This window comes from Humulus lupulus, chromosome 6 (assembly GCF_963169125.1).
Source record: "Humulus lupulus chromosome 6, drHumLupu1.1, whole genome shotgun sequence".
NCBI classification, from domain to species: Eukaryota; Viridiplantae; Streptophyta; class Magnoliopsida; order Rosales; family Cannabaceae; genus Humulus; species Humulus lupulus.
Window position 1 is genome coordinate 221,781,766 of NC_084798.1, and position 13,037 is coordinate 221,794,802.

The 13,037-nt window shown below is 33.5% G+C and overlaps 1 protein-coding gene across 3 annotated transcripts; it reads left to right on the forward strand.

Moving 5' to 3' along the window:
• Window positions 1-2,810: 2,810 nt before the first annotated feature.
• LOC133783478 (receptor-like protein kinase BRI1-like 3) lies at window positions 2,811-8,064 on the forward strand. 3 transcript variants are annotated; one of them, XM_062223113.1, is made up of 2 exons: window positions 2,811-3,427; window positions 3,653-8,064. In XM_062223113.1, exon 2 carries the CDS (start codon window positions 4,038-4,040, stop codon window positions 7,650-7,652), a length of 3,615 nt encoding a protein of 1,204 aa, XP_062079097.1. In that variant the 5' UTR covers window positions 2,811-3,427; window positions 3,653-4,037; the 3' UTR covers window positions 7,653-8,064. The 3 variants fall into 3 exon arrangements, with proteins under 3 accessions (XP_062079097.1, XP_062079098.1, XP_062079099.1); XM_062223114.1 differs by having other exon boundaries at window positions 3,656-8,064; XM_062223115.1 differs by having other exon boundaries at window positions 3,661-8,064.
• Window positions 8,065-13,037: the final 4,973 nt, after the last annotated feature.

Here is a 13,037-nt window from a genome sequence, read left to right on the forward strand (position 1 = left end):
AAAATATGGCTTTTTTTTTACAAGTATTATTTTATGACTTTTTAAAACTTGTATTCCCTTTTATGAGATTTTTTTCTCATATTTTTGTAAAAAAATCATTATTATGCCATATTTTTGTAGAAAAACATTATTATGCCATTTTTTTCCCATAATCTGATTTTTTTTAATTAAATTTGTCCATACAAACTAAGAAAAGTTTAATTACCATATTTTTGCATATTAATAGCTAAAAAGCCATATTTATGAAAAAATCTCCACTAATAATGATATGACATTCTTAAGCGGTATTAGACACCATTAATGTTTTTTAGTTTGGTATTGCTATTTGACACTTTAAAGGTACCCAACATCACATGATGTGGCACCATATAGTTCATTAGAGATATCTTATCATATTTCTTAAATTAAAACATGTGGAATCCAATATTAAATTGTACCAATAACAATATGAGACATTCTTCTGCAGCTGTCCACCTAAAACCCCTACTTCTCATTCTCTACTGTAAAACACCATAATTATTGATTATTATTTAAAAATTTTAGGGTAAATTATTTATTATTAGTATTATAGTATAGATACGTTATAAAAATACGTAGAGAGAGAGAAAGAGACGTGTTGCTCAAATTCAAAAAGAGGTTGCGTAACAATCATAAATTTATTTATTTTGTTTCGTGGGAGTGGGACCCACTTAGATTTTGGAAATTAATAATAATAATAATAATTAATACATAGAAAGAAGTAGATTAATATCTTAGCTTAGGGAACAGGCCGAAAATCAGCCCGGTTTCCATGCAACGATTCCGCTATTCCTGTTTTTTCTATTAGAATATCATTATTCTAAACAAATTAAAATTTACACACTAATCTATTCCATCCACACACTCATTATTATTATTATAATTATTATTCTAAACAAAACAAAATCAAATCATTTCATTTCATTCCATCTCATATCATATCATTTCACAGAACTAGTCTCATACCCACATGATGAATAATCAGATTTTAATTTTGGTTCTAATTGTATCCAACAATTTCTTTTTTTTCTTCTTCTTTTTTTTTTTTTAAGGTGAAAAGTGCAAATCTAGCAGGAGAGGAGAACAACAACACTTGTATGCACACACACACACACTCGTGTGCAAAGCATTTTGGGATACAGACAACAAAGGCATCATCATCAACCTTGACTCTTCTCACCATTCACACAAATTTTATTATTATTATTATTATTAAAAATAAAAACAAAAAAAGACAAAACATATGATAACATAATAACATAGGATTAATATATAAATGCTATGGTATGGTATGGTATGCAATGAAAGGCCACGCTCTCTCACTTTCCTATGTCCCGCGCCCCGCGCTCTTTGCCTCTTCTGCTTTTGTTTATTGTTATATTTGTCTTTTTTCTAACTATACAAATGTATCTGATAATTTTTTAAGCTTTATTGGTGGGGTCTCAGTGTTTCTCAGTATAGGTATACAATGTATAGAGACTTTATTTTAAGTCTTATCGGTGGGTTACATGAATAGTTTTCGGTTATGTAAACTATTCGGAATTTTCTGAAAATTTGCAAAATGCTCTAAGTAGCTACAATATACACGGTTATAAAAAAAATCGTGCCGAAAATTGTTCACAGGTCAAGAACACTGATAGCCCCACTGATAGGGCTTAAAGTGAAGCCTCTATAAGAGAATTCCCCAAATATGTATAAATATATATTGGACAATTCGGGTTTCATTTTAAGTCCTATTAGTGGGGCTCTCAGTGTTATCAACCCGTGAATAGTTTTCAGCGCAATTATTTTTTAAAACCGTGTATATTGTAGCTATTTAGAGCATTGACGCGACTTTTAGAAAATTCTGAATAATTTACAGTACCGAAAACTAGGTTCAAACATGTTGTTGCATGCGTGACTAATTTTTTTTATGCGCGTGGAAAACAACATGTTTGAACCTAATTTTCGGTACTGTAAACTATTCAAAATTTTCTGAAAATTTGCAGATACTTTAAACAACTATAATATACACGGTCATAAGAAAAAATCGTGCTGAAAAATTGTTCACGAGACGAAAACATTGAAGAATCTCACCGGCAATGCTTAAAATAAAGCCTCTATAGAAGAATTATCATCTATATATAAATATATATTAAAAAACTACTACTTTCTTTTTTATATTTATATATTCCCTTTCTCTTACCATAGATTAGAGCCATAGCCATAGTAAGTAAAGGGTCATTTTCTATTTGTATAATAAACAACTCAAACATATGATTTTTATGGATGGTAAGGTAAAGGTCTTCATTTATATCTTACCTACATGCATAATAATAATAATAATTATTATTATTATAATGTTGCATTTACAATACTCAATCATAATATACTCAACCATTTCTTCTTCTTCTTCTTTAAATGTATATATATATATATATTTAGTGTGTGTTTTTGTCAAACAAAGACGTGTATATATAACCCTCCATATATATCTATCTACCAACTCTGGCCAACATCCACTTTTAACATCATCCTTCTCATCCTCATACCGTACAAGAACATTTATTAAACAAATTAACAAATAAATACCTATCTTTAAACATTGCCAGTACATATTATTATCATCATTAATATTTGTTTTTCTCAACCACATTCTCTTTCCTTAATAAGTATAGTATAGTATAGTATAGTACAGATATGCCATTACCACCATCTTCTTCCCTTTTATCCTGAAAATTCATATTGGGATTTGGGTCCCATTCATTCATTCATTCAATCTCACAAACAAAGCCCTTTCTTTTCTTTTCTTTCTTCTTTTTGTTTCTCTTTTGGAAAAGAAAGAAACAAAAAAAAGCAAGAGAAGGCAAGCAAGCAAGGGGTGTAATCCAATACCAATATTCATTCATTCCATACAATACTCCCAATAGGTCCAAAAAGGTTGAGTCTTTAGATTTTTTTTTATATATTTTTTTGGGGAGAAGAGAATCAAATTCCCAACTTTGACTGGACCCCAAAATTATGAGAAGAAAATGGGGGCAATGAGACCATGCTATGCTCATACAATATACACAATATGAGCATATAATCACCCTAACAACTCTTTCTCTTTCTCTTTCTCCTTCTCCAAACCTTCTTCTTCTTCTTCTTCCTCTTCTTCATCCAATGACTGGTGATGCAAAAAGACTACCCAGTTTGTAAATTTCCCTTCTTTTCCTTATTATATTGAAGAAAAAAAAGAAAAAGGAAAGAAAGAAAAGGAAAGTCAAGGTTGGGTTGGGAAGAAAATGAGGGTTGTGAGAATGTGGTTTCTTTTTATGGAATCCGATTATTAGCGTGTTTATTCATCTTCTCAGACACTTCTCAATCTAGCTAACTCTTACCTTCCGACATCTCTGAACATCGTACAACCAGTCACCTTAACCTTAAGGTATCTATCTATTCCATCATTTCTTTCTCTTTCTCTTTTGCCCCCATATCATTTTCTCTTTTCTCTTTTTATCATCATCATCATCATCATTTATATTAATATTATTATTATTATTATGCTGCTGTATTCTTCTAGTTATATGTGATCATTATATTTGATTGTGATTTCCACCATGGCCACCCCCCCGGTTATTTTTTTATTTTACTTTTGTTGATATATTTTCAGCAGCGTAGTGGGTTTAGCACAGATCTGATAACCAAGTGAAAGAGACTGTTAAAGTCAGAAAAATATCAGAACAAGAGAAGAGAAGAAAAAAGGCATAGATAGATTGCTAAATGAAGAGTCTTTGATAAATGTCTTTTGGTTTTTCTCTCCAAAGGTTTCTCACAACGCAGCCCACTACTCCTTCTGTGCAGAAGAGGAGGAAGAAGCAGAAGTAATAAATATAAGAAAGTTTGAAAATTGTTGTTGGTATCATCTGATCAAAATCGGTATCTTTTCTGGATTTTAGACAGAAAAACATGAGACCATTTTAAAGAGAAGAGAAGAGAAGAGAAGAGAATCAAAGCAGAACAAAGAAGAAGCCTTTTTTGTATTTTTTATATATGTGATGGGATTGTTTTGGTTGGTGCTTTTGGTTGCGTTTCAGCCGCTATTAATTTCTTCTTCTTCATCAAGTCCCACCAGAAGAGTCTTGTCCGAGCAGCAATCACTGGAGTTGTTGTTAAACTTCAAGAGTTTCTCTGTTCAGTCTGATCCCAATGGCATATTGGCCGATTGGAAAGCTTCTTCTGTTACTCCCTGCTCATGGCATGGCGTCTTATGCTCACCTGATGGCCTAGTCACGACCCTTAATCTCAGCAACGCCGGCCTCACAGGCAGCCTCCACCTCTCCCAGCTCACGGCCTTGACCAGTCTTAAGTATCTTTATCTGCAAGGCAATTTTTTCACCACAGGCGATCTCTCGGCATCAAATGCTAGCTCCTGTGCCCTCCAGGTTCTTGACCTTTCCTCCAACAACCTCTCTGACCCGCTTCCAAAACCATCTTTCCTGCTCTCTTGTCAAGCTCTCTCTTACGTGAACCTCTCTCGCAACTCAATCCCTGGTGGAACTCTCAACGTGGGGCCTTCTCTGCTGCAGCTAGACCTGTCTCGTAATCGGTTTTCAGACTCGGGTTTGCTGTCCCACACACTCTCAAACTGTCAGAACTTGAATCTGCTCAACTTCTCTGACAACAAGCTAAAGGGTCAACTGGGTGTTACTCTCAAGTCTTGCAAAAGTCTCTCAACGCTTGACCTCTCTCACAACCTGTTGTTTGGGAAGATACCCTCTAACTTCGTTGCAGACTCCTCACCATCTCTCAAGCACTTGGACCTTTCTTACAACAATTTCTCTGGGAGATTCTCTGCTCTTGACTTGGGCAGCTGCAGCAACCTCACTTGGCTGAACCTGTCTCGGACCACCCTTTCTGGTGCAGAGTTTCCAGTTACGCTCAACAACTGCCAGCTTCTTCAAACGCTTGACCTCTCCCACAATAACCTTTCCTCCGAAATTCCAGGTAGCTTGGCAACTTTGAAGAACTTAAGGCTGCTCTCTTTGGCTGGTAATGATTTCAATGGTGAAATACCTCCTGAACTAGGAAAGCTTTGTGGGACTCTCGAGGAACTCGATCTCTCAGGAAACAACCTCTTAGGTGAGTTGCCTTCAAGTTTTAGATCATGCTCTTCCTTGACAAGTTTGAACCTTGGGAACAATCAACTCTCTGGAGATTTCATTGTTAATGTGATTAGTAATCTTCAGAGTCTGAGGTATCTCTATTTGCCATTCAATAACATAACTGGCCCATTGCCACTGTCTCTCGCCAATTGTACTCAGCTTCAAGTGCTCGACCTCAGTTCTAATAGCCTTACCGGAAGCATTCCTTCTGGATTCTGCTCCTCCTCCACCTTGGAAAGGATACTTCTTCCAGACAACTTTCTTTCCGGGACTGTGCCAGTGGAGCTTGGAAAATGCAAGATGCTAAGAACAATTGATCTCAGTTTCAACAATTTGAGTGGTGAAATTCCTTTAGATATTTGGAGCTTGCCAAATCTTTCTGACTTGATCATGTGGGCTAATATGCTCTCTGGTGGGATCCCAGAAGGCATTTGCATTGTTGGAGGGAACATACAGATGCTCATTCTCAACAACAACCTCTTGAGTGGAACCATCCCACAGTCCATTGCCAACTGTACAAACATGATTTGGATATCACTTTCAAGCAATCGGATTACTGGAGAAATTCCTAGTGGAATTGGAAATCTTGTTAACCTTGCAATATTTCAGATGGGGGATAATTTGCTCTCAGGGCAGATTCCTCCTGAGCTTGGCAATTGTCACAGCCTCATTTGGCTTGATTTAAACAGCAATGAACTCTCAGGCGTTATCCCTGCCGAGGTTGCTGACCAGGCTGGCCTGGTAATTCCAGGTATTGTTTCTGGTAAGCAGTTTGCGTTTGTGAGAAATGAGGGTGGAACAGCTTGCAGGGGTGCTGGAGGGCTAGTTGAATTTGAAGGGGTTCGGCCTGAGAGGCTGGAAAGATCTCCCATGGTTCACTCTTGCTCATCAACTAGAATTTACTCTGGCATGACTGTTTATACTTTCTCCACTAATGGAAGCATGATTTATCTTGATCTTTCCTACAATTCTTTGTCTGGAACTATTCCGGCAAAACTGGGTGTGATGGACTATCTGCAAGTCTTGAATTTAGGACACAACAACCTCACTGGTAAGATTCCAGACAGCTTTGGAGAATTGAGGGCAGTAGGAGTTCTAGACCTCTCTCACAATCACCTCGAGGGATATGTTCCAGGGTCATTGGCCACTCTATCTTTTCTCAGTGACTTAGATGTCTCTAACAATAACTTGAGTGGTGCCATTCCCTCTGGAGGTCAGCTCACCACATTTCCAGCATCCAGGTACGAGAACAATTCTGGCCTTTGCGGGCTGCCATTGCCGCCTTGTGGATCACAATACCATGGATCAGCTTTCAACACCAGCGGAAGAAAGCAGTCTATGGCTGCTGGGATGATAATTGGCCTTGCATTCTTTGTGATATGCATTCTCATACTGACACTAGCTCTATATCGTGTGAAGTTGCACCAACAGAAGGAGCAACAAAGAGAGAAATACATGGAAAGCCTGCCGACTTCGGGTAGCAGCAGCTGGAAACTTTCCAGTGTTCCTGAGCCTCTCAGCATCAACATAGCCACATTTGAGAAACCTCTGCGCAAGCTGACTTTTGCCCATCTACTTGAAGCTACAAACGGTTTCAGTGCTGACAGTTTGATTGGTTCTGGAGGTTTTGGCGAGGTTTATAAGGCGCAGCTCAAAGATGGGTCTGTTGTTGCAATCAAGAAGCTTATTCAGGTGACAGGCCAAGGAGACAGGGAATTCATGGCAGAAATGGAAACCATTGGAAAGATTAAGCACCGAAACTTAGTTCCTTTGTTAGGCTACTGTAAGATTGGAGAAGAGAGGCTTCTTGTGTATGAGTACATGAAATGGGGTAGTTTGGAGTGTGTTCTTCATGAGCAGCCTAAGGGAGGAGGAGGAGGCTTAACAAGACTTGGTTGGGCAGCGCGAAAGAAGATCGCCATAGGGTCAGCAAGAGGCCTGGCATTCCTTCACCACAGTTGTATACCTCATATTATCCACCGTGACATGAAGTCCAGCAATGTTCTTCTTGATGAGAACTTTGAGGCCAGAGTATCAGATTTTGGTATGGCAAGATTGGTCAATGCTCTCGACACCCATCTCAGTGTGAGCACCCTGGCTGGAACACCAGGATATGTTCCCCCTGAGTACTACCAGAGTTTTAGGTGCACAACTAAAGGGGATGTGTACAGCTATGGTGTGATATTGTTGGAGCTTTTGTCAGGGAAAAGGCCAATAGACCCATCTGAGTTCGGTGATGACAACAACCTGGTTGGTTGGGCAAAGCAGCTTCATAAAGAGAAGAGGAGCACTGAGATACTCGACCCTGAGTTGTTGACAGAGAGCTCAGGTGAGTCTGAGCTATGCCATTACCTAAGGATTGCCTTTGAGTGCCTAGATGACAGGCCACTGCGGCGGCCCACCATGATTCAGGTGATGACCATGTTCAAAGAGCTTCAGGTGGATTCAGAGAGCAGTGACATACTCGATGGATTCTCAGTAAAAGAAACAGTGATTGATGAATCATGAAGAAAAGTGTAAGAAGAGATAGATTTCAGGTTTGAGATTTGTGCAGTGTAAATATGAATAGGACGTTATGAGAGCAAAGTGTTAGGAAAAGAGTTGAGAACTTGAGAGTGAGTAGCAGCACCATTGATGATAGGTCCATTGGCATACATACAACATACCATGGATGCATTTTTTGGTGCTCAAGTGGTGGTGTGATGGTGATGGTGATGGTGATGGTGTTTCAGTGTTCACTCACCCAAACAAATTGACATTGACACAAATGGGATTTGACATTGACAAAGAACAACACAACACAACACAACACAACACGTCTGTTTTGTTTTTCTGTTCATACAAATCTCTCTCTCTCAAACATTTTTGTAAAGCTGTAGCATTTTTATTATTATTATTACTATTGGCAAATTCATTTACAGTTGTTACTTCTTGTTCAACAGATGTTCATTCATGCATGAGTTTGGTTATCTAAAACGATCATATTTTCATATACATACATATACACACACTTATATATGTGTTGATGAATGTGAATGCATAGCCAAGAATTTAGAGCAACACTCCTACTCTTTCCTTTTTTTTTTTTTTTTTTTTTGTTATAATCACTTTTGGAATAGCAGACAAAAAGAGAGAAAGTCAAAAGGAAATAAGAAAAAAGAAAAAGTAAATAAATAAAGGGTAGTTGTCTATTCTATAGTATAGTAAGAATCGAAATGAGTAGGCATGTGGGGCTTAAAAAACATGGTAAGTTAATATTAGGATTAGTATTTTATGTAAGTATAGTGAAAAGGGGTTTGGTTGGGAGGGAATCGAAAAGGGTAATGTTTTGTTTTGTTTAAAGCACAATCTCCGCAATTTGTTGGGACTAGATTTCATAGATTAAGAAGACTTTTGCTTTTGGATTTTGGGTGGATTTTCTTGTCTGATTCCTATACTTATATAAAACTAAAGTTGGTTTGGTACTATTATTAATTTTATTATGGATAGTCATCAATGCAATTTGTGACTTCCACGACTCTTGAAAGTAAAGCGTGTAGAGTAGAGTAGAGGAGAGTAGTATAAATATATCTTATAATTTTTGATTGAGGTTTGGTTGAAAAAATGCATCCTTTTCACTTGTAATTATCTCTCTTTGATTGTCAAAAGTTGTGTCTATTAGCGGTGCGGTTTGTCTTTTTCTTCTTTTTAATTTTTTAAAAAATAATCACTAATATTCTATACAATTTAATTGATTTAACTTTAGATTATAAGATTAAAAAGTGTACATATAAAAATCTACAACTTAGATGATAACATTCCTTTTAAAAAAAACTTAGGTGATAAAATTAGAAAATATATATAATAATAATAATAATAATAATAAATATATAGTTAGTCTTGTGCTTGAACTTGTCTAAAAGTAAGTATTTATTTTAGGAGTATTCTAGGGTGGTGGCTTCAACAAAAGACCCCCATCGGTGGGGTTCTTTTGTATTTCTGACTCGTGAACAATTTTTGGCGTGATTTTTTTTATGATCGTGTGTATTGTGGTTATTTAGAGCATTCTGCAAATTTTCAGAAAATTTCAAATAATTTACAGTGCCGAAAACTATGTTTAAACATGCTATTTTCCACGTGTATAAAAAAAATTAGTCACACGTGCAACAACCTATTTTTAAACTAGTTTTCGACACTAAATTATTCTGAATTTTTTGAAAATTTGCAGAATGCTCTAAATAACTACAATATACACGGTCATAAAAAAAACCGTGCCGAAAACTGATCACGTGTTGAAAATACAAAAGAGCTCCACCGGGAAGGCTCTTTTTGAAGCCCCTACCAAAGAAATTTCATTTATTTTAAAATTAAAATGTGAATAATTCATTTTTGAATTTTTTTTAAAAAATAGATAATGATTAGAAAGTGAATATATCATCTCTAGAGTATCTCTTTCATCCAAGAGAGCCATTTTATTAGGAAGGCAACTAATATCAAATAGAATTGCCCCACAATAAAGTTTTTTTATCTTTAAAAAAGAAATCATATGGTGTCGATCCTATCTCTAATCTCTTTGGCCTTTAAGGCAATCTCGGGGACCACATGTCAGTTATAGGAGCCTAACATCTCATCTCCTCCTGATTAGTTCATTGACAGTTGTACCTCAAAAGATTTCCAACATAATGGTGGACCACCGAAGCAAGTCTGGAGCATCACATATCAGAGTTGGAGCTAGGCATAAATCTCACACAAGTGGGACTTAAGTGAATTTTGAATCCTTAACCCGAGCATGGAAATGATGCTATTAAAGGCATCCCTATCATTACACCACATAAGGTGTGATCATAATAAAGCTTTTATATTAGCGAGTAAGATTCTCAACTCATTTAAATACATAAAATTATTATTGATAGTCAAAACTAAAGAGAGAGAGTTCGAAAAACAACTTGAACTGAGAATCTACAAATTTGTGTCCCATTAAATTATGTTATAAGAGCAAGTGTTTTTGCATAAAAGACTACTTAAAAAAGCAAAGATGATTCATGAAATACACAAGCTATATAAATAAAAAATAAAATTAAAAGTTAGATTGATACTCTAATAATATTTATATCTATTTTTATAACTTTAATAATATTTAATTGAATCACCATAGAATGAATTGAAAAAATAAAAAAATAAAAAAATAGAGTGATCTTTTTTATCCAAGTAGTTTATTTTCTAACAAAAAAAACATGCTATTCAATTCATTAGCCTCTTTATAGCAAAAAACATGGATATATATTTTTGGGAATTTTTAAAAAATTAGTACTTTTTTTTTCTTTTTTACACATGAGCTTTATTTTTTTATACGAAGCCAATTTACTTTTTTACTTTTTTAAGATTTTTCTTATTTTAGTTTATTTAAAAAAAACAAAAAAAACTAAGACAAAATTTTCGAGAAAGTCGGTAAAGCAATAGAAAAATTAAAATATTTTTGAGGAATAAATAGTAAAATTGATATAGTAAAAAAAGTAACAAAAATGATTTTAATGGCGTGGGAAAAAAAGTAAATGTCCATATATTTAATTTTGTAATAAAATAGTTTAATCACCTTTTTAATATTACATATTACCAAATATGCCTTTTAGCAAATTATTATTTTATTCTAAATATTTTAATATTATGATATATGTATATTAATTTTGATTTTTTTTAATTTTTTGTGGGTTGTTGAATAATATATCATACCACAAAATACATATACTGAGTTAAAAAATAATATACCAATAAAACTTACAAAATTATTACTAAAAAATGTATATACTATCCTAACAAATGTATATACTACCATTAAAATATATATAATACCATAATACAAAATTATATACTACTATTATATACAATAAGATAGAAACTAAATATTATAAAAAAAAATGATATACCATAACACAAAAAACATATACACTAGTTGAAAACTAATATACCAACAACCCATAAAAAACTAAAAAAATCAATATAACTTTAAAATAAAAACTAATTAAACAAAACTAATATACATATACCACTATATTAAAGTCATGCGTTCCTAAATAAATAAATAAATTATTGAAAATGGCAATTTAGGTAATCAATAATGTAAAATGGTCATTTTTTATAATTTTAAAAATAAGAACATTAGCTTCTTAATGCTATTGTTTTGGGTCATTTACTGTAATATTATTATTACTGTTTACCTATCCCAAACGACATCCAATGCTAGGCCATTTTGAAACTCATAAAAAACTCAAAAAATCAATATAATTTTAAAATAAAAACTAATTAAACAAAACTAATATACATATACTACTATATTAAAGTCACACGCTCTTAAATAAATAAATAAATTATTAAAAAGGGCAATTTAGGTAATCAACAATGTAAAATAGTCATTTCTCTACAATTTTAAAAATAAGAACATTAACTTCTTAATGCTATTGTTTTGGGATTACTTGATAAGTACCCAGTTTTAAGATTAGTTAACTAAAATTAGCCATTAAATAAATTCATTTAAATTTGGGAAAAGTTGAAAACTACCCATTTTTAAGAGTAGTTAACTAAAATTAGACACTAAATATATTTAGTTGAACTTTACCCATTATTATCATGAGATTTCCCAAATTACCCTTATTTGAGCACATGATTTTAAGTGTTGTTGTAATGTGTATTATATGTGTCATATTATAGTTAAATTGGAAATACATTCTAATTGTAGTGTGTTTAAGGAGAAAAAAAAAGCATGTAATTGAAGGGGTATAATGGGTACATCAATTGAAAATTTGGGTACTAAAATAAAAGTTAAAAATAGTGGGTAAAAATTAAAGTGGATCATTTAAAATAGGTACAAGATTTAATTTCCACTTTAAATTTTATGTTTATCCATTATTATAATGACATTTCTCATAGTACCATTGTGTATACACATATAACTTATGTATGATTGAAGAATATAATTGGTAGATTCAAATAAATATTAAGTATAAAATTAATTTTTTTTAAAAGTGGCTAAAAATTAAATAACATCTTCAAAACTGCTCCGTATAATTTGTATTTGGGTTATTTACTATAATATTATTATTACTATTTACCTATCCCAAATGGGATCCAATGCTAGGCCATTTTGAAACCCGAAACAAGGAGTCACCAAAGCCCGGCCCATTTGGATACCAAGAGAAGTGTAGGCCCAAGTCCATCTTAGGCTAAAGGCCCAAAGATAGGAAGCCGGAAGAGCAGGCGTGCCAAGTGGCAAGCAGTGAGAGTGCCAAGTGGCAAACAGTGGGAGTGGGTAGTCCGTTGTGACAAGTGACGACAGAGCAGAAGTTGGTCAAACAAGCCTTTTTGACTGAGTCTTGGTCGTCACTAATTAATTACCCTTTTTACAATTATTGAAAAATAAAATTTAATTCAAATTCAACATTAAATTTATTTCTACATTAATTAATATGTCACCCACGACCCCTTTCACACTTTAACTTTTCTTTTTTTTTTTTTATAAAAAAAATATTGTAAATATATGTAAAGATATTTATTGACCCCATAAAATTAATATTAGTATAATTTATTGTAAATTTATATGGTAAGACCTTAAAAAAGAAAAAATTCGAGATTTTTTTGTGTTAAAAAATTATAAATAATTTATAATGTCGAAAATTAGTTTAAAAATAAGTTGTTACATGCGTGATTAAAACGTCATGTTTTAACATAATTTTTGGCATTGTAAATTATTTAAAAAATTTTAAAAATTTACAAAATACTCTAAATAAATACAATATACGCAATCATAAAAAAAATGGCGTTAAAAATTATTCACGAGTTAGAAATACAAAAATACTTAACCAGTAAAACTCTTTTTGAAATCCCTACTATAGAATACTCTTTTTATTCCTGGTTGTCACT

Excerpts from the sequence above, each read along its gene's own strand:
- LOC133783478 (XM_062223113.1), top strand. The coding sequence starts at position 4,038 with ATGGGATTGTTTTGGTTGGTGCTTTTGGTTGCGTTTCAGCCGCTATTA.